This window comes from Acartia tonsa, chromosome 13 (genome assembly GCF_053477335.1).
Source record: "Acartia tonsa isolate MP-2025a chromosome 13, ASM5347733v1, whole genome shotgun sequence".
NCBI classification, from domain to species: Eukaryota; Metazoa; Arthropoda; class Copepoda; order Calanoida; family Acartiidae; genus Acartia; species Acartia tonsa.
Genome location: NC_137272.1, coordinates 37255008 through 37282291, shown reverse-complemented (window position 1 = coordinate 37282291; position 27284 = coordinate 37255008). Strand labels below are relative to the sequence as shown.

Genomic DNA, 27284 nt, shown 5'->3' with positions numbered 1-27284 from the left:
GCCCAAAGTATATTGAAATATGCGTCGCTGTTATAAATATCTAATTAAATTTTTCTCTATCTCAAGTACCTTCACTCTCTCTCACTCTCTCTCTCTCTCTCTCTCTCTCTCTCTCTCTCTCTCTCTCTCTCTCGCTCTCTCTCTCAATGTCGATATTTCTCCCAAAAATTATTAAGAAATGATAATATGATATTTAGTATTGAAATAATCCTCTATTCAAACATTTTGAGTTAATCTCTTCATGTTATTAGATATGCTTTGAAAAAATGTCAACATCAAAAAATAGTTAAAAAAAAGATATTTTGGCCAATGTGAATAAAATGAGTTTCAAATTAGATGCTCATTTGATGGGGGAAATTTCAGAAGTCTATTTTAATTGTTCAGAGGGAAAAGAGGTCTAACACATATAGCAGCCAAGTAAATCCATAGATAAATACCACATGACATCTTTATGGAATAAAACGTAGGGATAAAATGAATTGAACAGTTCTTTTTCAATAGTCAACAAAATCTTCAAATTAAATTTTAAATAAATATAATAATTAGTTGCTTAAAAAATCAAGTTTGAACGCCATACCAAGTTAAATACAATTGTTCAAAAATGTTAGTTTTTTACTGATGCAATGCTAACCATAACTAGCAATTATGCCCCTAGAGGCCTCTAGGGATACTTGAAGTGAGAAGGGCAAATTTTCAATATTATTCTAAAATATAAACAAAAATGTTTTTTGCAGGTTTTTTTCTAGGGGTGATTTCTCTTGTGAGGGAAATGGTACACTTCTCCATACTAGTTATAATTTTTTACATTATCTAAGAGAAGCTACACTGTAAAGAAGAATCATATCGCCTCAGTGGTTAGCGAGAACCTTTGGTACACTTAGACATCCCACTTAGACTTTTATTTAAAATATTAGAATTCCCTTATTTTGCATTACTTTGCATTATTTTTTTGATGTTTTTTGGGATCTTGGACAAAGTAGCTTCAGACAAAGTAGCTTCGGACAAAGTAGCCAGGGGGCTGAGCGCTGCAGACATGACCTTTATTAACAGTTGAGGCTACTTTCCTTAGGAGGCTACTTTGTCCTGAAGCTACTTTGTCCGAAGCTACTTTGTCTGAAGCTACTTTGTCCGAAGCTACTTTGTCCAAGATCCGTTTTTTGCTTAATCAGTAGAACAATTGAAGACAATTTTCAGAGATGTAAGGTTACGCTAAAATGTAGAAATGTTTACTTGTTAAATTTTGTCGCCTATAGATGTTGAGCCATGCTAAGGACACAGAGCTCACAGGATAATCCACTTACTCTTCATTGTTTAGAAGGTATGTACGTATGAAACTTACTTATCTTGAATAATAGTCGGAAAAATTACACTTTAAGGACTTAGGGACGGACAGACAGATGAACAGACAAAGTGAACTATAAAGTAGCTTCACTGCTAACAACTGAATAATTAAATGCTTTGTTAAAATCCAAGTAGCATTAGTGCTACTTGGATTTTTCCATAAATAGTGTTTTGCAAAACATATTTTACAAATAATTCCATAGCAATTATACAATAGTTTGCTTACAAAGCTTTTGAAAAATTTGCTAACAATACTTTGAATATTTAAATATTGTATTTATTCTGATTCAACTTTCCTTTACCTACTTAATTAAATTTATAAGAAAATGAAATAAAAAAAGGATGACAACATCCATAAAAGCGAAGCAATGAAATGGTAGGACAAACGGACATTAACACTTGTATAGTGTCAGAACTGAATAATCAGAATAAGAGTCGAAGCAAAATTGTAAGTAAATTTGTTAAACAACTGCTTGATACAGAATAATATTTATGGGCATACTTACATTTTTAGAACTTGATTATAGAGTTGCTTTGCTTATAATATTTTACTTTGTTGTCCCAGGAATCTGTATACCAAAAGTCACATCAATCGGATTATTAGATCACATAAAATTTGTTGTTAAAAAAGTAAAAAAATCATCATGTTTAAAATGGACGTACGGACATTCTGGTAATGATTTTAGAGTTGCTACGCTTTCTAAATCGTACCTAACTACAACAGGAATTACCATGCAAAGTTTGAAATCGATAGGACAATTCTAACATGCCTAAATTAACGAAAAAAGCTATCCGTTAAAAAGAATGACAAAACCATAGACTTACTGACTGACTTACAGACCATGTGGAGATAGGAGTGATTGAGAGATTTTCTACATAGAACTTTATGTCCCCCATAGTGTTTTTGACAGACCAAAGGACCACGCATGTTATTAAAATATATTTGCTCCTTGGAATGAGAAATATTCACATAAAAACACTATCTTGAATTGTAGCTGAGAAAAGTAGCTAGTATTACTTCCAGAAATTCCCAAAATTAACCTTAAAACTGTTTTCAGACCCAAAGCCATCGACAAGTAGAGGGAGTATTTACCAATCCAAATCCTGGCAATCCGAGGACTTTCTTTATGATGACTGTAAATTGATAAATCAACCCTACTACTATCTTAACAAGCTAAAAGATCCCCAGTCAAGCAAAAGTGATAATAATGTTAAGCGTGATAATAAAAAGAGTTTAGCTAGAGGTGACTCCATTGAGACAGCATCAATTAGTTCAAAGCATTCAGATAAACATATTGAACATGAAATTAAAACAAATCCGCGGCTTCCCTTAAAAAATAACTTTCTTGAAATTATTAAGGTAATTTTTTATACATGTTTTGCATGATAATTATTTAGGCAGGTTAATGATTGTGGATTGTTCTATATATCTAAAGCCCATAAAAATTCAGAAGATTACTGTGTCTGTTTTGACAGAAATGTAGAATAAAGGTGTAACATCACCAAACAATTTGAGATGTTTTTAGTGAAACAAATTTATTTATAGCAGTTAATAAATTAAAATAGTTACTAAAAAACACATTCTGATAATGATAAAAATTCCAAAATTTCAACCTTTGTATTGAATACAACACTCAAAAGTAAATAATGATATGGACATGAAAAGAAATATAACCATATTTATTTTGGCATTAAAATTTAAACAAAGTCATAAAATCAAAAAAAAATATATAACAATAAACAACCTGAATCCTAATTAGTTCTGCCAGGGTACCCATGAATAGATCACTATGGATCTGTCTTTTTTTGCCCAAAATAAATTAAACAAAGGTCCCTTTAAACTCAAAGAACCTAGGTAATATCGCCAAAATAGAATAAAGATTACAAATATTTACAGAGCAGAAAGCAGCAGATGCATGTATTTGAGATGGTGACTTTTGTACAGTAAACGTTATGCATATAAGACGACATTTATATATTTAGGAAACAGCTGATGAGAGTTGTATTCAGATGGGAGATGGTGACCTTTGTACAGAAGATGATATTTATCTCATTGAAACTAATACAACAGGCATAGAATTACGAAAATGTAAAATATCAATTTTATAGTACATGATTTTCAGAACAAGAAAAAAATGGGGAAGAAAAGTTTATTGTATTCTCATGTATGGTCAAAATTGTTTAAAAATGTTTTTATTAAATGAGCATTTTAGAAATATTTCCTTTTTTATATTAAGAAAAGTTATGAATTTCAACAGCATGACAACAATAAAAATGCCATAGTAAACTTGACTCAATAAAATATGTTTTAAAAGATTCAAATAGTTAACAACAAAACCTTGTTAATTCTCACAAAATCTTGTTATTTTCACAAAATATAACTTATTCTTGTTTATTTTTACAAAATCTAGCTTAATCTAACAAAATCTTTATAAAGTAATTCTATATACCAGGTTTATCCAGCCTTTTTATCAGCCTATTCTTTGGGCTTCTTCTTGTGATTTTAGTCTGCGTTGGCATAGCTGATGTCAATCTTAAACAAGGTAAAGATTTTATAGTATGAAGTAGTATGGTTTTAATGTTTGTCCTTAAAGATCTCGCTAACCTATGTAACAATTAAGTACTCTATTTTAAGGAAGCTTCACGACAGTTCTATTGTATTTTAAGAAAAACTGCTTAAATACAGGATATTGTTAAGGACATACTTACATTTTTAGGATTTGATTACAAAGATGCTTTGCTTATAACAATGTACTTTGTTGTGCTAGGAATCAGTATTCCAAAAATCAGACCAATCGGATAATTTTATCACATAAACATTTGATATTTAAAAAGTTAAAAAGCAACATGTTTAAAATGGACCTATGGACTTTCTAATAACAATCATAGAGTTGTTTCGGTTTCACCCCATCCCTATGACATTGTTGGAATCTGACTTAATGGGAATTTATATTCCTATTTTGAACTTCAATAGTCAGAAGTTTTTTTTGAAAAAATAGGGATATAATTTCTAATTATGTACAATCCTGAAAATATCATAGGGAAAAACTTTTATTTTGGAGCTATGCTAAATTTTTTTTAGTTAACTGCTCACATAGGTATTAAAGAAGATATTTTTAAAAGTTTTTAAAATATGTAAATTTTGTTATTTAAAAAAAATATTTTATATTTCAATTCTTTTTTTTATTTGGCCTTTTTCTAAAAAATGTGCTTTACTTAACATAGTGTTAGAGTAAATATCATAAATCTGATTTATTAATATAATTTCTAAATATCTAAATACAATAACAATTTTTTATTTATTTAGAATATTCGAATTAAATTTTGTTGATATTGTGGTATTCGGCAGCCGTGAGCCATGTTCTATGGCAACCCTGACCTTGGTTCGGAGAAGGGCCGAGGGCCCTCCCCCGAGTACTGGGGAAGGGGTCAGCCTGACCCCTCCCTATGCTTTAAAATTAATGATAGATTTTGACAGCCTTATTATGGTTAAGCTGTATTGTTTGGTTCCCCCACCCTTTCCAGGGATGGGGGATCATTATTGCCCAATCTGATTATTGTATATGTATTTATATTGATTCTGCTTTAGGATTATTTATTCCAATCTGTGTATTTATTGTTTGTTGTATATAACTTTAGTAAACCTTAGACCCTGAATAAAGGAACATCTGAATAGACTCTGTTTATTATTTAGTGATTGCTAGAGAAGCGTAGCTTCTCTATAATATATGTGTCCACGTCTGTTCGCACTGCCATAGTCATTTGAACTCGGGTGTTTGCCATTTAACCTAGGCGGATACCACAATACAATATGAGTAAAATTTTTATTAAATTTTGAGAGTGGATTTAATTTGACTTAAATCCTGTTTTTGAGTAGATTCAATTTGATAAATTATTATAATTTCATAAGAGTTTTTGAAAAATAATTTAAAAATTTGGGATGTAAAATAATATGATTTGTGAAATTGATACTTAAATAAAAATTATATAAAAGTATATAATTTTAAATTTTAATAGGTAAGATAATAAATAAGCTTGTTCTATGTTTTTTTTCTGCTTTGCTAAACAATCTTACATCTAGATTCTGTTCAATGTTTCTTCATTTAATGAACTACTTTTTAAGTTTTGATTATTTCTTTTTAGTAATTTTCTTAAACTGGTGTTTATTTTTAGGCCATCTTGAAGAATATTTAGTCCATGAGAACAATGACCAAAGTGATATTGAACTAGAGAACATAACAAACACACCTTCCATTGATGGAGCATCTGACATTGAACCAATAGATAACAACACTGAGACACAGACATTCAGCAAATTTGAGTTTGAGAAATATATGATTGTCAGATATTTCATGTGTAATGAAACTCAAGATGTTGAGACTCAAAGGAAATTTTGATCATACGTAAAGTTATATTTCAATTAATTCTTAGACTATTTTTTTAAAACATGTTTTGAATGAAATTTATATAAAAGGGGCCAAAAAGTAATCATTTGGGTGCTATTTATCTCTTCCATTAGCTCAAAATTAAGTAACATTTTGTATAATCAGAATAATTGCAACAGTTTGTCCATCAGACTTGTTCACTTTAGCCTTGGTGTATTTCTCATATGTATATCCAGCCTTATCTACCATATCATTATCAGGTTAGATTGCTATTTTAGATTGTATATTTTATTTACATATTTTGTTTCATCATTTGTTTTTACTGAAAGTAAAGTTGGAAGTATTTTTTTTTAAAATTTAATATACTTGACCCAGTTTTTGTTAAATATATTTGTATCTATTATAGTTGATAAAATGTACTTCTCCTTGATTCCAAAAGCATTTTAAGACTCTTTGCAATCACCAACTTATTCTTCCTTTTTAAGAGTTTTCAATTCTAGCTATATTTTTATGAACTGTACTAGACTCCTTATTTATATTGATTAACTTTTATTTCAGTTATTTGGATAATATACCAGAACATGAGAAAACACTGTTTAACAAACTGTATGATTCCATTTACTATTCTGGAAATGCTACTTCAATTATTAGTGTAAGTAATAAATTATTATTCTTATATAAATATGACAGTATGATAATTTGTCAATCTGTATGTGCCATAAGATCTCAGTAATTGCTGAACCGATATGATTCTCCTTTACTGTGTAGCTTCTCAAAGGTCCTTGGAAGGATATCATTAAGGGAGAAATAGTCCCTAAAAAATTAAACCCAACTAACAATTTTTTACTTTTTCTTTTAAACTAAAATTTTAAGTTGACTTCTCACTGCCCCATCCACCCGCCCACCCTGCTAGGGGCGTAACTGTCAGTAATTTAAAAAGAAAAGAAAAATATTTCCTGTATCGCTTCAAAACCGAATAATATCTTGTGGAATAGAACCTGTTCTCAGCCACACTGAAAAGTTATGTCTTGTATCATACTATATCCAGTTTTCTGCAAATATAATCGCAAAAAGCTGTTTATAAAACGATGCGAAAATAACTCTTATGGATTCATGAGAAAATTTGTTTACATTTTTGTATCAAAGCACAACTAAATTCAAATGAAAAAAAACTTATTCTTTCAGAGCCTAGTTTTGATATTATATGCCTTGGTTGGTTATCTGCCCCTATTGGTTGGTCTTATAGCCAATAGGATCATCTTATTCTTTGGTCTGTATTCAACCAGCCTCATTATGTGTCTGTCTGTCTGTAGGACAGGCACCTTTGCTGAGGTATAATTTAGTTTTTTTTTTAAATATATTTTGGAGAAATGGATAAAGAATATGTGGATATTGACACTGGAATTTTACATCAATTTAGTTTGCTAATAAAGACCGCCCCAATGTAAATACGTTCTTCCATGGTCAGTTGAGGGAGATTGCCAACTTGGAGAAACATTACGTAAGGGTATGCGAGAATCTAACACAATCTCCACATATTCTATATCCTTTGAAAGCACAAATATTTAAACAAACCTTTCAATATGACGGTTCCATTTGTTTGTCTTTCTACTAAGGGATACAGGGATATGACAATGAGTACTAAATTGGGAGAGTGGCTGTAGTAAAAAAAGGTCTTTCATTACCTGCGCCTTACATTTCTCATGATATTTTTTTCTTTTCAGATAACCCATTTTTTGGTGGATGAATCCTCAGACAAAATTCGAAAATTATTGAGTCGAGGCTGCTTTATTGGTGTTACTCTATTTCTTATCATATCTACTATTGTAGATGTTTTATTAGGTAAAAGTTATTTCTCGTATCGTATTATAAACGGCTTTCCGCGGATATAGAATGTACAATTGTAAGATTAAAACTAGTTTTTTTTAGCCCCGTGGAGCCGAAGGCACCAGCTAAAAAAACTAGTTTTATTCTTGTGATTGTACATTTCTATATTCGTAGAAAACTGGATATAATACGATGTATTAATATAAAATCCGAGAGCCGGCTCATTGGAGAATTTTAAAGAGCCATTGTTGAATCTTATATGTAAAAGATTTTAGCTAAGATAAGCACCAAGTCATAAATACCTTGATCTAGAGATAAACATTGGAATCTAATATGTAGTGGCTCTCAATATTTTTTAGAGCCAGTTTAAGAGTTTTCACATATGAAAACCAAAAATGTCTTGTTTAAATCACACAACCTTTCCAAAGATTTTGATAAAATTGATTAAAAGGATGAAATTATTCAAAATTAGCACAGCATGATAAGTAATAATAATATTTTTTTTCTTTTTCAGTATTCAGAATGAAATATGAAATAATTTTCATTTTAGTATTTTTTTATAAAACTACAATTAAGGTCGTCCGTTCGTAACGGTTAGCTCTTTTTGTTAATTTAAAAATTGAGGTGATAGGTTCGAATGTAAGACTGACACTAGATCATAACTAAAGTTATTAAAAATCCTCTCTACTTTGGATTTGTCATGTGATCGTCATAAACAGTTAGAGAAGGGATAATGCCTTGGCCTTTAAAAAGGCGCAACTCGTTAACAATTACAGTTAGAACTTTTCAGAAAAAAATTCGTGCAATCAAAGGGTTAATTGTTTGTTGGACAGTATTTTACGTAAATGATAACGAAATTTTCAATAACAGAGTAGCTTCATTATGAATTTAATAATTTTATGAAATTTGATAATTTATTCATCACCACATAAATGTTAGATTAAAAGCATATTCAAATCTCCCCTACTGCAAAGTATTTCTGTTTCTTTAATCATATAAAATGATGTGCTATCTCGTCCGCACAGCTAAATGTGTTGACGGGTTCCCATAAAAAAAAAACTTTATTTATCGGTTCAGCGGTTAGCAAGATCCTTCACTACAGACAAAAAAAGCTTACTACTTTATAGAATAGGAAGGAGTGGAAGAGGAGGGGGGGGGAGAAGGAAATATGGGCTGTTTATTACACTAGTACCCAAAGTTTTATAATAATGTTTTCTTATTTGTTGGCTTAACAACTTGGGTGACCAAAGTGAATTTGATTGGTTGGTTAATTCAGTGTTCAACTACTAATTTTCATCTACAGAAGGGGTAATTTTGTGCATTATCATTTGTTTTTTTTAAGCATATCTTACAAAGGTTGGAAGAGTTTTCAAGTTCACTTAGTAATAAAAGTGAACTTGTAAAAGAAAAAGTAAATAACACATTAGGACAGAAATATGTAATCAAAAATTGTTATTAGATGTTTAGTTTATGTGCTTGATATGATTTTTTTCTAAACATAATGACAAAAATTACTTTTTTTGCAAACCATCTAGTAAATCTTCCCAAATCCCTCCTACCTAACCCTTCCTATCAGTTTCTTTTCTAAGATTTAAAGATTTCAATACAAAAAGAGTTCTTGAAATACTTGAAGCATATTTTTCCCTATCCCTTGTCAACCCCCCACTTAAAACGACATTTCCGTGGATATAGAGAAAAGTAAATAGGCTAGGAATAATTACATAATGATATTTAGTAACTTGAATACATTTATTATGTTCATAATTTAAACTAATTGGCATCTCATTTAACCCTTAACTTTTGGGACCCTTGCCTAACCTTAATCGGTCAGGGGGGTGGGGTGTTGATGGAGATGCGATCCTCAATTTTCAAATTCTTTGAACGTACATATGAGACTTTTACAGAAATGCTTCGCATCCACAACTATCTATCTATGCTTGATATAAAATCAACACTTTATAGATCATATTATGAACCTTTGATTGACACGTGCCCTGCAATTAACTAGTAGCACTCAGGGGCAAGACACAATTACTTTAGCTAGGCCCAAGGCATTATTTGTATCAATTTATGCATTCATAGGCCTGTCTCTACCTATATGACACCATATACAGGTAACGACAGCCTATTCATGGTAATCTGTATGTGATTTGCTAATAGTATATGTTTATTAAAGATATTATGTTTATAGTTAATGTAATCATATAAACAACCAGTACATATATGTATGCCTACAACCATGCCTGATTTACGTCACATATTAACACACAGATATTTAATTGCACAGACAAACACTAAAATCCTGGTCCAGAGCTAATGTTATAGCATGTACCTCTTGAATTTATTCAGTTATTTACTAACTCTCCTACCATCAACTTCTCTTTCTGGCTTTAAAAGGTAATGACTTAGTTGTTTGGCATGCATTGTAGTTTAAATTTAGGCCCCTTAGTACTTAGCATGAATTGAGCTCAGGCCTTATGTTAGAACTCTAACACTTAGCACAATTCACTGCTTGGGACTTAGGGCATATTTCTGTCCTACTCTACTTATAATTTTAACACTTATCCTGTAAATATTTTCATACTTAACTTATGCACTTGTAATATAAATACACTTTATAAAAACATTTTCCTTCCTTAATATTTAATATGCTTATATAATTCTGATCGAATATTAAAACCAACCATTTATTCTTAGGTTAAAGCAACATAATACCTCGCGTGGGTCTTTTGTTGAGCTTCCACCAGCTCAACCAAATTCGTATTATACTTGTGGGAATAGAGGGTTAAGCATTCTAAACAAACGAACCGACGATGAGAATGTCTATGTGTATTGCATTAAAATTAGGTTTTAGTAGTACTCATAGAAGAGCGGTCTCCATACCTAAATATGGACAAACGCCCCATTCGCACACACAATGGTGCAACTTACCGGTTGTATCTTGAAAAAATTTTTACTTCATAATTTTTTTCTTTTTTTTCCTTAACGTACCCGAACCGCCTAAGGCAGGTATTTTTACCAAAATCGAATAATTGTAGTTATGGCAAAATCGGATTTACCAAAACCTGTGATACTATTTGAGAGCAAGGTTAGGACTATGAGGCGTTTGAAGAGATAGGGACTGAAAGGCACGACACAAATGCAATTGAGAGCCTCGTGTACGAGCAGTTGCACTAGCTGACACTCTAGAGGCCCTAGAGAATGCTAGCATATTTGTGGCCATTGGTCGCCGCCCTATAAGGACACTCGCACTGGTTGACACTCTAGAGGCCCTAGAGAATACCAGCACACCGGCACCTCCATGTCCGCCTCTCTTTAGTAAAACACTTGGGTTGGAATAATCTATGATTGAGCTATGTGCAAAATTTTGATTTTTTGGACTTAGTCAGAATTTTGAAACTTAGGAGTTGTGCTAGGTGGCGGAGTATATATATAAATCTTCGGACTTAGTATGATTTTTACTTATTCGAAAATTCTCTAAGTGTTGAAATACTTGAATCTTTGATACTTAAACCAGAACTTATTAAGAATCAAGCATGGAGTAACTTTTCATTTATAAGCTATCAAAATACTATTTGTAAAGGACCATTTTGAACTGCCTTATTAAATGAAAACTTAGGAGCAAATCCTATAGAACACGGGAAACGCTGTTAGTTGGGATACATATTGTCTTTGGAGCCATGTTTCTGAAACAATATGCCGAAAGCAGTTAGTACTCTTGAGTCGTAGTAAAGGGCCAAAAGATTATTACAAACTTGTAGCATTTATACTCAAGTTAAACTGTACTAATACTTTGGTGCCGTTAGAACCGATTTTCTGAGATTTGCACTTACTTATACATGCCTAGGACTTATATTCTTAATGCAATTCTGATTTATACGCGGATGTATCAAAATAACTATAGCCTCTAAAAATTTTGAGTTAAACAAAATATTTCAAAGTCTCAAAGATATTCTCAACATCGATCGGTTGGAATGATATAAGTGTAGACAAATTGCTGTATGCAATCAGAGAAATAACTCCAGAGACTTCCTGAGACTCTGAGCAAAATATTCCACTTTTGGACTTAGCACCATTTCTATTTCTTTTGTTACAGAGAGAATCTCGAATTTCTGGACTTATAGTAATTTCTATGAAATTGTGAACTTGGTTGGAAATTTACCAAAATTCGGACTTGTAATAATTACGACTTTTCCAACTAGATTAACAAATTTCACTTTCCACACTCAAAAGAAAATTTTGTCTTAGAGTATTTTTGCCTTAGCCAAAATATTCCAATTATGGACTTAGAGAGATTCTATTTCTTTTGGTGAAGGATAATTCTAACACTCTAATACTTTATAATTTTAAAATCCTTAACTTAGCGAGATTTGCATTTAGTCAAAATATTCCAATAGTGGACTTAGAGTGATTCTATTTCTTTTGACTTATAGGCAATCTCTAAAGTAGCATTGTGAATGAACTGTTAGGAAATTTCATCTCGGACAAAATATTCCACGTCTGGACTTAGAGTAATTCTATTTCTTTTGTCTCAAGAAAAAAAAAAAAAAAACAAAATTCACTAATTTTGTACTTAGCATAATTTCATTGAAAGGTTTTGGACTTAGTCAAAATTCACTAATTTTGTACTTAGCATAATTTCATTGAAAGGTTTTGGACTTAGTCAAAATTCACTAATTTTGTACTTAGCATAATTTCATTGAAAGGTTTTGGACTTAGTCGAAATTCACTAATTTTGTACTTAGCATAATTTCATTGAAAGATTTTGGACTTAGTCAAAATTCACTAATTTTGTACTTAGTATAATTTCAATAAGAAAATTTTTTTTTGATTTAGTCAAAAAATTTATTAATTTTGCACTTAAAATATTTTCAGAATTCTTTCCTAAGCCGAAATTTGTTGATTTTTGTACTTAGAATAATTTCATTAGAAACTTTTGGACTTAGTCAAAATTTTCCAACCTTGGACTTAGAGTGATTCTACTTTATTTTGACTTAGAAAGTTTTAATTCAATCTTAACTTAGAAAATTTTTGTATGATTCCTTACAAACACGTACATAAATACAATAAACGGTTCACTCAACAATAAGTAGGACATGAAAACTAAATTTTTACTTGCTTTGCTAATGCTAACATTTCTATTTCATGTACCACCAGGATTCAGCAGTGAAAGTGAAGACAAGTTAATTACTAGTGATAGTGACCATTAGTGATATAAAAGTATAGTCAACAATATAGGCCCTATATGTACTGAATAGCACACTTTAAGAGACAAAGTTCTATACACCAAACGCAGCAGGAGGTTGCAGCAGCCTACCTTGGGAGAGTAGGACGTCTCTAAAAGAAGTAGCAGAAGTACTACGGAAAAGTACCCTACTGTCTTTAAATATCCGGAATCATAAACCTTTTATATCGAGAAATGTATGTTTACTTAGGCTTACTAGCACATAGACTATAACCAAGTAACATAAAAGTGTGTCTACATATAGCCCAGAATTTTTATAACCTAACAAATTACTTTTAGATAAGTTAGAAAAAAAAAGTGCACTAAAATCAGTCAGATTAGTTTTCAGAAAAAAAAAGTATAAGTATTGCTTAATTCAAAGTTGATAGGCTCCTTTGAAGTTTGATTGACAACCTCCACATTATAGGTTGGCCACCTAGTGTAGGATCTCACACTTCCTCAGAGTAAACTTGCACTTGAATACTGTATTACTACTAATTATAATTAGATTACATCCGGTCAGATAATTTTGAAAACAATCTTTACATATATAAATATAGGTATATCTAAATTGTATATCCCACTACAGTTATAAGAATTGAAGTCATAAGTGAAGCCCCAATTTTGCGCAAATTACGTTATAGGATTGGAAGGAAACCCCTAATACAACTATAAGTAAGAGGTGGCGAGATCTTTGACATTCAGGCAAAATTGTTGCAATATTATTAGAATATAGACGATCCTTTGGGAGTGAACCTTAGTAAGTTATATTCATAATAGCCTTACAGGAATAAGTAGATCATAGGCTATAAACACATATCCTTAGAGTGAAGTAAGAGTTCAACAAGGATTATAAATTGCTGTTTCTTTTTCTCGACAACCATAATTTGCTAGGAAAGTCGACTCCTGAGCAAACTAAAAGTTAATTTGCGATAGTATATAAGCATACCCAAATTAACTCCGCTGCAAACATTACTTAACTTAATAACCAATTTGAATAGCTAACTAGCTCAAATTGACTCCATAAATAAAACTATATAAAAGTTAAGTAGGAGTGTTTCTACAGTTGAGCCTAATTAAGGATAAGGGTGCATTAGCGCACATCTTTAGAATATCAATCAAAAGCTCACACGCACGTATATACGACGTAGAAACAACTATAGGTGAAGCATATATCATACCCAGCTATAACTAAACACAATTTAAAGCAAAGAATTGTTAACTTAAACAGATTCTTGATTGTTTTAAATTATACTCATTATTTGTACTCCTCTCGAACTTCCGCTATTTTTATCATAAAAATAGTATAACACTCCACTGGCATCTAAAAGAACTTACAATTAGTTCTAAGACTTTACAACTATTATCATGTCATCTGCCCGCAAGCAAGGCCAGCAGGATGATGAAGCTGGTAAGGAAACCACTCCTTGTCGGGGACGCTCGACAACACCTGGTATAAACACCCCTTCAGCTAATACAGACATTAGAGACTCCGATGCTTATGAGGAAATACAAATATCCAATTTAGAAGAATCAGAACAAATTGGCAAGAGGAATATGAGCCCTGAAGTGAATGCGATATCTCTGGCCTCACTATCAACACAAGCTAACTTATCAGACTCATGGAAAACTGTTTCCCACAGGCGGACAAAAGTAGCAGAACCAGCAGAAGAACTTCTACTCTCGCAGAAACTGAACACAATACAACTTGGTAGACCTAACACGAGTGGTTCACTTGAAGTTGGAAGGCATCTCTGCACAAACTGTACAACGAGTATAGAACACAAGAGAATCCACACCACCAACACTTCGAAATCTAAAGAGAGAAGAGCTAACTACAGAGACAGACAAATTGCCAAAATAGAGGCCATCTCAAATTATCATAGAAGAAAATCCACCGTTAAAGAAATGGCTACAAAGTCACCCAATCCCAAACCTCATCACAGGGATAACAGGGACAGGCATTTTCAGAGGAATACCAAACGGGATTATCAGGCTTCTTATAGGTTATCACCTGGACGCTACTGTGTAGCATGTGGACAATATTCTCACAACATATCTGATGGATGTAGATTATTATGTGATGATACAGGGCGGTTATACCCAACTGTATTGACATCAGCTTTCTGTACAAACTGTTATAAGACATATGGTAAAGAGTTATACCATTCTCGACACTTATGTCCTGGAAGACCAGCCATGATGGAATTATACCATAGTGGTAAGGTGAAACCTAGTGGTGTCTTCAGGCAAACATATGAAGACTGGGCTAAAGCCAAGGCTGAGGAATCATCTAGAGATTGTAACTTCGGTGGAATCACAGCTGCCACAGCGGAAATAATTCCCAATGAGCCTAAAAATCAATTAAGAGATAACGTTACACCAGCAAAGGAGGAAGAAAGAAAATTGTACCTTCATTGCTCTGGTTGTATGCCAGAAGAAATAGATTGTAAATATGACTATGATGTACGCATGACAGCTTTACTTGACTCAGCAACAGATAAAAACATCATATCAGCCAGGTACTATAGCAAGTTGTTCGGCATAGTAATGAACGATGATGAAAATCAGCTGGAAGAAAGTCATGATCTACCAGTTACATGTGCAGATCACAAGATCCCCGAACCCAGAGAAGTAACTCTCATGATTCGCCCCACATCATTCTCAAGCCGTCATTACCCAATTCCCTTCTCAATTGTAGCTGAAGACCATGAGGATGTCGCACCTATGATAATTGGACTAAATGGTATTAGAAGCCTACAGCTAACATGGACGCCTGTCACAGACAAATACCGGTTAGCACCGTGTTTGTATTCTATTCTTCACCCTGAAGGACCGCTGAGCAGTATCTTCTGTTCTGAACTTGAGCTCCAGCTCTGTACAGGAGTAGTTAAAAAGATCAAAGCTAAAGAAACCCAAGTGATAGTAATGAATATCAACCACTTTTTCAACCTAGCACCTGGAACACAAGTAATCCTCAGCGACGATCATATTTCAAACGAAAATGCAGGAATCAAGATCTTACCTGGACAAACACAACTCATTATCAATGATGATGGACAACTCAGTGGCAGAGCTTTAATAATCAACAACTCCGATCACACTATCACCAACACAGTTATCACTGGTTACATAGAGTCCAGCGACCAATCTATTGTCAGAGAGGTAGTCGTTGATTTTGACTTCTCAGGATCATTCATATATGGACTACCTATGCTACCAGAAGTAGACGAATCTGATGACGAATTGGATCAACTTGCCATAGCACGAAACACGCCAGCTATTAATTAGATCACTCTAGTTACTAGTAGCCAACCCAATAATACTCTTATACCAATCTGAAACACAAAATCAATTATTACATTGATTAACTTATTAAGCTGATAGATACACTTTAATTCATACAGCTATCAAACAGGGCACTCACATATCATGAGTGATCTTAATCTGATTATCATCTTAATGCTAAATAGAAACTCCAGTCTCATCTACTCCTGAATACAGTAAATTCATTGAACACATAGATGATGATGTAGAAATTAGGTTAAGGTGTATGGTCAAGATTGAAAATTTCACACACTACTATTTCAAAAAAAAAAAAAAGAGAGAGAAACTTGAATAGTAATATAGCTAATATTTTATGGCATAATTCTAAAAATCTTCATACATTCACGTGTAGACAAAAGAAAAGGTCCTGAACAATCAACAGTGCCAAAATACCACTGGGACTTTGTCTAAAGACTATCATTACTTGTGAAGCAAACTTTACACTAAAACTCACCCTAAGACAGACAAAACAAAATTGTAAAACAAAAATATATATTAAGGACATGACCTATATAGTACACTCCACCCCAGGAGCCCAGTATACTTAGGGAGTATCATTAAATTGATCGAACTATCTAAAAACGAAGTCAGAATTACTGAACATATATTTTGAATATTCTGAAGAAAGTTGTGGAGAATACGCACATAAAAGATAGAAAATTTAGTTTGAGAAAATTTCACTTACCTTGAAAAGTTGTAACTTTTCCTTGGTTCTAGGTTTACATGTCTATCGCAGTATAAATTGAAAACAAGCATAGCAGTTTTCAAAAGATATATGGACTTACAGATTTTACAAAAAAAAACTTTTATGCGCATATTCACAACAATAGGCACAAATGAACCAATAGCACATTCGATCTCATTTATACTTTCGGGTTGGATGAACTTTTGTCTCAATCCTAGCACAACGGTGAAACTTAGAGGACACTATGAAAGTTTGGCAATTGGACCAATTTTGGTAGAATTAACTAGCACATTGACATGTAAAATAACCCTGTCAAATAAAGCTAGTACCACCTCTAGCTTTTATGTAATAGTCTTATTATAAACTGCATTATTAGAACTCACAGACCACTTTTACCACCTGATCTAATCTTTATATAAGCATACAATACTATATCACTCCTGGTGATAAGATACCAAGCTTATCGTTGCATTTGCAAGCAAGGGAAAACAGTATTGAATCGCTTGAATTTAAATTTTGATTAACTCGAAAACCCTATGAATTATAATTCCCAAGTAACCTTGCAGTTAACATTAAGTCTAAGAAACACATCTCGGATACTTAACCCATCAGCCTTTAATAATGCCTGAAACATGTACCCAAAACCATGCTGTAGCAAAAGTGCATCTAATTTGTATATAATTGTGATACAGACAAAAACTATCGATTAGAATCTGTACGAACAAAACTATATCTTTAATGCTCATGTTTAAGAACACAGCAACAGTATACATTGTGATATGCCACAATTTCACCCATCAATGATTTTATTTAAAAATCTAGTAATTAAGCAAAAACCATTGCCTACCCTCAAAGAAAATTTCAATCAAACAAGATTAAGTTTTCTTTCTTGCATATTGTACTCAGACTTCTTTAAAACTTTAAACTTCAGAACTCTTTAAACTTCAGAACTATAATATAACCCGAATACCAATGCATCTTGTCAACAAATGATTAACAGGTATATTACAGTTCTAACCAAATTAGATTTGAACTGCTACAACAACAACACAACTAATAATGATGCCATAAAATATTTAAGTTATAAACCATATGAACTAATTATAGCTCATACTATAAGAAGGGAACACTATTGCTCTTCTTTCCTTACGCAATATTATATGCTGTACGCAATTTTTGATAAAACAGGGATATTTAAAAGTTTAAATAATAAAACTCCCCTATATCTATTTTTTTTAAGATGCCAAAACCTGTTTTAATTGCTAATTAAAGATAAGATTACAACTAAAAATCACATAAAAAAAAAAAAAATATAAAGGTAAACTTACAGAAAATTCATGGAATTAACTAAATACTTTCCACGTGAGCCCAATCCTAATATCACACATACCCTCTCACAGTATTAATAAATTGCAAGTTTTCAAAATAAACATGGTTGAAAGGAGATCTGATATAAATACAGACAAGTTAAATACCCTTTCAAAATCAAAGAGTTTCAAACCAATTGGCTAATATTTTGACACTTTCATAGAGAATACAAAAGAGTAATTATAAAGTCTTACAATAAAGTCATGGACTAAAAGATAATTAACTAAACGAGACGCTTCCGCTTATAAGTTTGGCCAAAGCAAAATCTGCGACTAAAAATATGTGCACAGTCATCCCTTTATGCACAAATAAGCAACATAATGACTATCATTATAACAAAATGCAAATTTAATTAATACAAAGCCTATAATTCTGCACACGTACAGAATTCATATCTATAAAACATTAAACATAAATTATAATATCAAATTTCGAGAGATATAAATCAAATCCAATAACAATCACTTGCATTTCCGTTTACCCTGTAAACTCGGGAACAATATAATAGTATGTTATTCTAATCTGATAACAGAGATATCATAATTTATGTAGAATTTTCCCACTCAAGGTTATATATCCAGTGGTAAAATTTACGTCTTCTCTCTTGACAGGGGGAGACCAACCATATACAATACATGTCGACTAAATAAGTCGATCCCTTCAAAAATATTTATACACAAAAATATATAAAAGGAAAATTGTATATGTATAAGTTTTGAATCTGTATAATCTAAACAGAGTCAAACGAGTAATACAAACTGTACAAATATACGCATGTCACTGCGTAACCCAATATATACAAAATTGAGTTAAAAGTTAAAATATCTAATACTTCTATGTAAATCACACAAGCATAAAAATATTATTAGACAACCTATATATAAATGCCTTGAATTGAGATGAACTTGATTAGTTATTAAGCTTATAACCAATCTACATACAAAAAAATATGTCAAAAACTTTAATTATAGTTAGAAACCGGAAACGCCCACTCAGGATCTAGCAGTAGCGAAAGTGGGATAATAAATAGATTTTGGAAAAATAAGTTAGTTTATCATAGAACTCCAAGCAGTGAAGACCTTAACTATTAGTGTAAGTGTACCAGTCAGAAAAGTAACTTTTGATTGTGGATATAAGCATCTATTAAATAAACTTAACTGTTTAACAATGTATTCTAAGATAATATTAATAATACTAAGTACGTACTACTATAGTACAACAGCAGACACAATGACAGACTTGATACCCACTCACTATCAAAGTGGAGAATATATAGGCTACACGGCTGTAGCAATTCGATCCATTCAAGTTGATATATCTGTAGACAATACAGCGCCTGAAATAGCAATCTATGATGGCCTGAAGACTCAATTAGACATTAGCTACGATGGACGCACATTCACTTCAGCACAAACTAAACTTATAGGCAAGTTATATACCAAAAAGATTAAGGACTTGCTTAATGAAGTAATAAAACTTATCCGCAACATCAAGGAAGCTATTGAAACAGTAACTCCTTTAATAAGTTCTAACCGCATTGAAGTGACTAATAACGTAAATAAACTTTCTTATAAGCTAGATCATGATAAGTTTGACTTTACACAGTTATTGCTCGCGGAGATAGTACCACAAATTGTAAGTGGTATAATCCTTCATGCCAAAGCAGCTAACTTTGTGCAAACAGCAGAATACTCTTATGTTGATAGCTTGAGCAACTTAGCCATCACGAACTTAGAAGATCTTAAAGCAGACTTGAACTTCAGACTTACTCTAATTCAAGATCTTGCAAAGACAGACATCACAGACTCTATTAAAACTTTCGTAAGGCAAGAACTTAACTTGGACTATACTCATAATCTTGTATTGGAAGTCCAAAGTCGTTTAAGTGGTGGTACCACATCATTCACCACTATCCTATCCATGGAATTAAGTTCTGAGCCAATAAAAATCTACAGATACGCACCAATTCCTTTTGATGAGTGCTATATCGATTCCATTTATTACTTGGATAAAACCAAAAGAGTTTACAGACAATCTTATTATAACGCTTATCTACCGGTTGAAGCTGACCAGTGCCTTAAGGGACTACTTAGCGTTAATGAAACATTGATAACCAAGCACTGCCCTTTGGCAAAACAGACTTATCCCTACGCTCATGTGCAAGATGGAATTGTCTTTACTAGCTTGAGCGAAAATACTAATCGCAGTTTAGAGAATGCATCAATAACTATTACATCCACTCCTTTTATTATAACAGGAGGATCATATAATCTCACATTGGGAGATACGATCGCACAGTTCTCATTAGGATATGACCGACAGACCACGGCACGAACTTTACCATTTGCGTCAGAAGCACTGTGCCCACCAAAACCTAAAGAACCATTGACCATTAGAACTATCTTCGCTCATATAGAAGAAATAGCTATATACGTGTCAATAACAATTATCATGGTCATAATATTAGACAGGATCACTACATTCCTAGTCAGACTCTTGAAAAGAATATTAAGAGTATTTCAGAGGAGTTTGCGTATACGCGGTAGAACGCTTGTCCCTCAACGACCAGATGCACATCATCATAACCTAACGGTAATCTACGGCAGGAGAGGTCACCCCGCCGCGACTACCGCTAGTTATCGACCTAGAAACTCAAACAGAATAGTTAGATAAATATACAAGTTAACATGATTCCTATGACTTAACTTCTAATGCATCCAGATGGAAAGACTTACGAACATTCCCAATGATATAAAAGACTTTGCCAAACGGAAAATATAATACTCTCGTACTTACCTATATAATATTGTACTTATATTCTTACACGTTCTTATAAAAATCTCCACGTTATTATTATATGAGTTATCTAAAAGGGTAATGATAGAAACGGTAAGAAAATGAACCACATATATAGTAACTATGATACTAAAAGAACATAGTAGGTAATGTTATTACTCATTTAATCGTTATAAAATAAGCGAATTTTAAAACTAGGTTAAACGCTTCATAAAGGTAACAATTTAATTATTATCACTACTAACGTGACAAACAAACAAGTAACGCTTATAGAGTAGCTACGTAATTTTACATAACATATGTTAAACCAGTAATTAACAAAATATGTATGTTACTTAAAAATCTCTATATTTATTTTAACAAAAGTAGACAATCTTTAGAAAAAGGTATAAAAATTTGATAAATATTTCTCTTTGGTGAAAATTATAAAGTTAAGACAATTTCGAAAACAGAATATAAACTTTCATTTACCAAAATTTTTGGAAAACAAAATTGTGATAATAAGAAAGATTTCTGACAAGTTTTAACAAATTTAGTTAATATTTTTTTTGGACTTAAGCTGTATACTGGCACATAAGAAAAATTCCGAGATCATTAAAAAAATAATTGAGCAATAAATGCAAAAACTTATATATATATATAGGCACACAGCCTATCAACGACTCTACTTGAATCAGGAAAATTCTATTTGGTGGAAATAAAATTTTAGATTTAACTTTAATGACAGGCCTAAGAAGATTTTACCCCGAAACTTAAGTTTTACGGCTATTGTAGTAAGAATTAAAGGGATGTAAAGTTCTATAGTTTTGAAGAGGAATGATATATATTCTAAACCTTAATAAGTTAAATAATCTTCCTTAATAAAATTATCCGATCAATGAAACTACTCTAATTGCTCAAATATTAAAATTTACAAACAGTCTTTACATATCTCTCTTATAAGTACTTGAATAAGCATATTTGAATAGCTTTGTCTAACGTCAGTCCTTCAGTCTACTTAGATATTGGTTACAAAAAATATACGCTATTTACAGGTCCTCTATATATATCACAGCACAATTAAAATTCACGATTAATGCACAGGGATGGATATAAATGAAATTTAGAGAAAAGGTACTGAGGCGCAAGCTCGATTAAATATCTATATACATAACCCTTAAAAGCTAACAAGAATGAATAAATTGTGATATAAGGCTGAAAATTAAAATTGTTAATATAATATGGAGAAAAGAAATTTAGTTCAACTATGACGAAAGTAATTGAGATTACACGAAGTTTTAAATTAGGGGAAAAGAAAATACAACCTTATACCATTATTTCCTTACATACTAAGTTCCTTACAAGCTAACATGTAATGATATAACAAAATAACAATGGTGTAAATTATTTGGTCTTGTACAGTATGAAAGTCATAACGTCTAATATTTTACTGAATAGTAATCACTATTTTGACTAGTTACATAGATTAAGAATTTTGTCACACGTGTCTGAGCAGTCTTTGTCTAATAAAATTTACAATGTCTATGACCAAGCTAACATTCGCCACTTCAACGCGTACGCTTAGGGCCGGCAGAACCCCGTCGCCGAGGGACACCTTCAGCATCGGACTCCTCTCTGCTGTTATCCGACGAACGCGCAACTGAGGTCAGGCTAGCAGTCTCTGAGGCAGTCTCTGGTGGAAGAGATGGGGTGGGAGTCTCGACTGTAAGACGCAACCGCTCTAAACCTCCAACCATTCTCTCTGGCAATGGGAACCGAATCTCACTACCCATGGAACCGAACTGGCTGGATGGTATATCGATCTCGAACACGTTCACCAGAGGAAGGGTATTTTCCGCTTCCTAAAATAGGGAAGTAAATATTAGTTAAAATAGAAAATCTTAACAAATAATCAGGGAGAAATATAATAATGTTTACCCATATAGATAATTGAGCAGCCTTGATACTTTTAGAAAATTTTTATTAACTCCGCTAAAGTCATGATGCTAACCAATGGAACGGGAATAGCACCATGATTAAAATAACTTATTGTATATACGCATAGCTAAAGTCACCAAATTCTTTACCTCAAGTCACGTAGTTTTGGCGACTAATAATATTAAACGAATGTAGCAAACTTACCGCTGAAAGGTCCGCTGCAGATGGGGAATCAATTCGACTCATAGAGAAAAAAATAAAAGAGAGGAATCGAAGCAACTAGAAGACGAAAATAGGCAGTGGGCCTAGAGGCCTACTCAGCGCTGTTGCCGCGCTAAAATTTATTGCTATTCCACTACTTTTCAAATGGGAGGATTAAAAATTATTAAAAAAATATTTTTTTACTTTTTACTATTTCCATATTTAGGGCAAGAATATTAGATTAGATATTTTCGTTTTAATGTTTTAATTAAAAATTACATAGAATTTTATTTTTATTTAAAAAAATTTGTTCATGAAAGATGAATCCTTCTATTTCTAAAAAGGGGGAAATTTTTTCATAATGAACATTCAGCTGATTCTGACCGCCCACGGCTGTTTGCTAAATATCGCTTTTCTTTTTATTCACATTATTATTTATGATTGACTTACAAAAAGCCCTGGGCGGTTTTTGATTTTCGTCTGCTTCTAAATTTAGGGATGGGGAAGTAGTATTTTACCATGAAAAAGGGGTGAGTATTCATCCTCTTATCCTTTTTCCTTATGATTCGACTCAAGCATAGGGATGAACTATAGCTGGATCCTTCTGCAGACCCTCCAGAACTGGGTGGGCTAAACCTTAGCATGTTTGTATAGTGTTCCTCCAGATTGACTGAGTTGGTCGCCTAAAATATAATAAATCTTATTAGTTTAATCGCAATGCCAACAAAAGAATCTAGGAAAATCAGGAAATGAGAATGCCTAAAATCCTGTAAAGCTATATGATTAGGTAGCAATTCAACCCACTTTATACTAGAATTAAAATCTTAGATCGGTTCAAAAATGCTTATGCAACCATACATTTTAAGATTAATATTCTACCAATAAAAGAATTTTAGTTGCAAATACCGCTAGATACGTGTACAAATGTACAGCCTCTTTCTGAAAATTAATAGAAAACTAAAGCATGGATACTTACATGTAAACGCTCTGTTTGATCAACGATCAACGGACGGAAGCCAGGACTTCCCGTCGAGGTTTCCAAGCCCGCAGGCACATTTCTTCCAGTAACCCGATCCTCAGTGGCAGACAAACAGTGTACGGCAAACAGGCCAATTCTGGACCTTACTTCTGCTGGAGTCGATGGACTAGCAGAGGGAGCCTAAAACAAAAGGAAAACATTAAAGTCTTGATCTAACATTTAAACCCCCAATGAGAAACGTACGGCACGAGCAAACTCTTAACCTTCCCAGAGGGAAATAATATTAGGTTGCTACTTAAGATTTTAGTAAATGTTAACTGGTATCTCAACTTAATTGCGGTAACCGAGCGGATTTCTCTGGCGACATAAAACGACGACAAACGGTGAGCGATATATATGGAAGAGCCGAAAGTCAACGTTGAGGAAGTGAGAATAGGACAGAACAACCCTGCAACAACATGATGCTTTATTAGACAAAACGGGTGGCTAGAAAAAAAAAATTATACAAAACAAAAAAAAGAATATACAACAGAAGACAACTCACCTGTGTATCCGACAGAATATCATCAATCTCAGAGGACGCGGCTTCATACATGGTGTCCGACGGCTCCGCAGTTGGCGACATAGCCCCAGATCTAGTCCTGTTGGTCCTGTTACTGCAGTGAAGAAGCTCAATGGTCCTGACGCCTATGTTTCGGAGGCGCGTACATACATCTCTTATCCAGCGAGCCAGCGACCTGTCTGAGGTGTTGTCAATACGTGTTAGAGTCTCAAGCCCTACAGCACCGAAGAAGACCACTATGAGAGCACATGAAAACAAGCCTAAACCCAACAACATGTTAATTAAGCCATCCATGTTGAATGTGTCCAGACTCGTCTTCTGGTCTCTCCCCAACTCGGCAGACCCAGAATCACCTCCGGCAACATCGTCACCAATGTCACCGCAGGAGTTCTGCATCACCGAATTGAGGAGAGACCAGATGATTTGTATCGTTCTACTAAGCATCAGTGAGAGATGCTCGTTGCCAAACATCTCCCCTTGATCCCTTTCGGACTCTACAGTACTTGTACTCCCATAGTCATCGACATCAGCGAGGCTTGGCATCCCAGACTGGTCGCTGTACACTGAACTCGAGTCGTCTAAGGAGTTTTCAAGAAACGAGGAATTGGCAAGAGTGGCCGCAGCCGCCCTCATTGATTCCTCGAATCTTTCCTTAATATTCTGATGCGCGTCCAGGCTGTCAGGCACATACATTATGAGCGAATGTAAATTTAAAATAGAGGACTAGTGATTCTGAAAGGCAATATAGTAAAGTTAATTTTATGAAAAAGACTGTACACACGAATGTTTTTTTGTATTTTAAGCAACTATGGTTGAACCTCCTAACCATTAAACTTTGATTTATCATCTAAAAGTAAAATTCTTTAAGTTAACGAATATGTAATTAATCTTACATGATTCAACGCTTAAAAATAGCTATCATTAAGCTATTCAAACATTAAAACTTTGTTTTATTAGATTCAATTAAGTTAAAGAATATGTAATTAATTCTACATGATTCAACGCTTAAAAATAGCTATCGCTGAGCTATCAAAAAACATATTCATTATGATGTATCAAGCAATTAAAAACTTATGTACTAGCTAAATCTGAATATCTTCAATGATGTTAAAAAAAAAAAAAAAAACACTTTATATAAAGCTAGCTAAATATAATTTTGCAAGCGACCATTTTAAAATAAATATGGTTGAGTTACTCGTAACGTAAATAACCTATCAATTAGCGTCATTATAATTGAATTAAGTAAAAAGAAAATCTTATTTTAAAACCTATAGTAAAATTGTTTTAGAAGAGTTGAATCAGGACTCAATAAGTTTTGATTATAAAAAGGGGAACGCTGTAATCAAAAGTTAAAACGAATAGAATGATGGAACATATCTGTGTCAATATAAGTTTTGTTTACGATGAACGAATTTAACTTTTGCAGACGGAAAACGTAAACAAAACAAGGTACATCAATTTACCTGATGACTCAGATATGTCCTATCAAAACTACAAATATTATATAAAACAAGATTGTCATATATTGAAGATGTACCCATATTGCTTCTAACCCACTTTCGTTTAAAAATACAGTGATAAAGGCCTTATCGACGAAGAAAATAAGTTTCTTGAGTCTTAAATAGCGGCTAACGAATGCAATAATGGGCATATCAACGATCTATAACATAAAAACATTCATATAAAACAAACGGGTTACTATATTTTATCACTTTTATATAAATTCTCTTGGAATTTAGCGGTAAAATTAAACACTCGAACGCAAGCTCCGCTCGCAAAGACAATTATTATATAAATGAGCATAATTACTGGGCCGCCAGCTTTTTATAACCTCGCTCAAATCCAACCCCTATCACTTTTGACCGCCCAAACATAAACAAAGGGTTGACAACTTATTGTTACGTAAAATTTAATTACGGACGTCGAACGATATATTTTGTAGATATTAAGTCTATAAGGTACACTTGACAACGACGTAATGTAAGATATTAGTCTTTAAAATGATTAAAATTTATTCATGTTAAAAATAACATAAATACAGTTAATGCCAACAATGGTATAAACCATATGTACATATACAAAATATACAAACAAAGGGTTACCAACTATTGTTAGTAAAATCTTATATTTTTACATACATACAAGTAATGTAACCAAAGAAAATAATACGATATGTAAATACTAATTGTACTTATACATTTTTATATAAAATATTGTTTATATTCAGGAAACAGTTATATTTAACAGAAATAGAGATAACTAACCAATCCATTATAGGTCTATCTGTAACGAAAGAATTTCTAGAATATCCCAGGGATAAAAGGATTAATAAAAGATTATTAAAACTTCTTTTGTTTAGATTACCATAGCCAGGATACCCCAAGGAACCGGTTGGAGCACGCGCACTAACTCTTTTTAGGATCTACCATGGACCAGCCTGGAGATAACCTAGATGATCATGGAGTATTGGAGCCCTACCACCACCCTACCTTGGACGGATTGCGGTTGTGTTCCTGTCAACACCTTGACACTATAGACGAGAACAACAACATCATCACCACACCAGAGTACGATGGATTCTCAGAGAACCTGTCCATCACTATCAGGAATTTCTTGTTAAATACAGCCCTGACTACCAGAGAAGATAGTAGAGTGGAGACCGATAGTGACAC

The 27284-nt window shown here is 32.9% G+C and overlaps 3 protein-coding genes across 3 annotated transcripts in view; 2 read left to right on the top strand and 1 right to left on the bottom strand.

The window, feature by feature from the left end:
* The first annotated feature begins 1078 nt into the window (after positions 1 to 1078).
* LOC145335279 (uncharacterized) lies at positions 1079 to 5738 on the top strand. Its single transcript, XM_080181016.1, has 4 exons — positions 1079 to 1318; positions 2400 to 2701; positions 3325 to 3412; positions 5515 to 5738. The coding sequence occupies exons 1-4, from the start codon at positions 1264 to 1266 to the stop codon at positions 5736 to 5738; spliced, it is 669 nt and encodes a 222-aa protein (XP_080037142.1). The 5' UTR covers positions 1079 to 1263.
* Positions 5739 to 5911: 173 nt separating this feature from the next.
* Positions 5912 to 27284, top strand: part of LOC145304099 (uncharacterized) — a 42723-nt gene continuing 21350 nt past the window's right edge. The window contains exons 1-4 of the mRNA XM_080145861.1: positions 5912 to 5986; positions 6285 to 6378; positions 6912 to 7058; positions 7451 to 7568. Coding sequence (XP_080001987.1) covers positions 7020 to 7058; positions 7451 to 7568 — 157 coding nt within the window. The 5' untranslated portion in view covers positions 5912 to 5986; positions 6285 to 6378; positions 6912 to 7019. The remainder of the gene's footprint in view (positions 5987 to 6284; positions 6379 to 6911; positions 7059 to 7450; positions 7569 to 27284) is intronic.
* On the bottom strand, positions 23868 to 25398 carry LOC145304053 (uncharacterized). The gene is made up of 2 exons (XM_080145811.1): positions 24595 to 25398; positions 23868 to 24230 (listed from the first exon to the last, which is right to left on the bottom strand). The coding sequence occupies exons 1-2, from the start codon at positions 25303 to 25305 to the stop codon at positions 24018 to 24020; spliced, it is 924 nt and encodes a 307-aa protein (XP_080001937.1). The 5' UTR covers positions 25306 to 25398; the 3' UTR covers positions 23868 to 24017.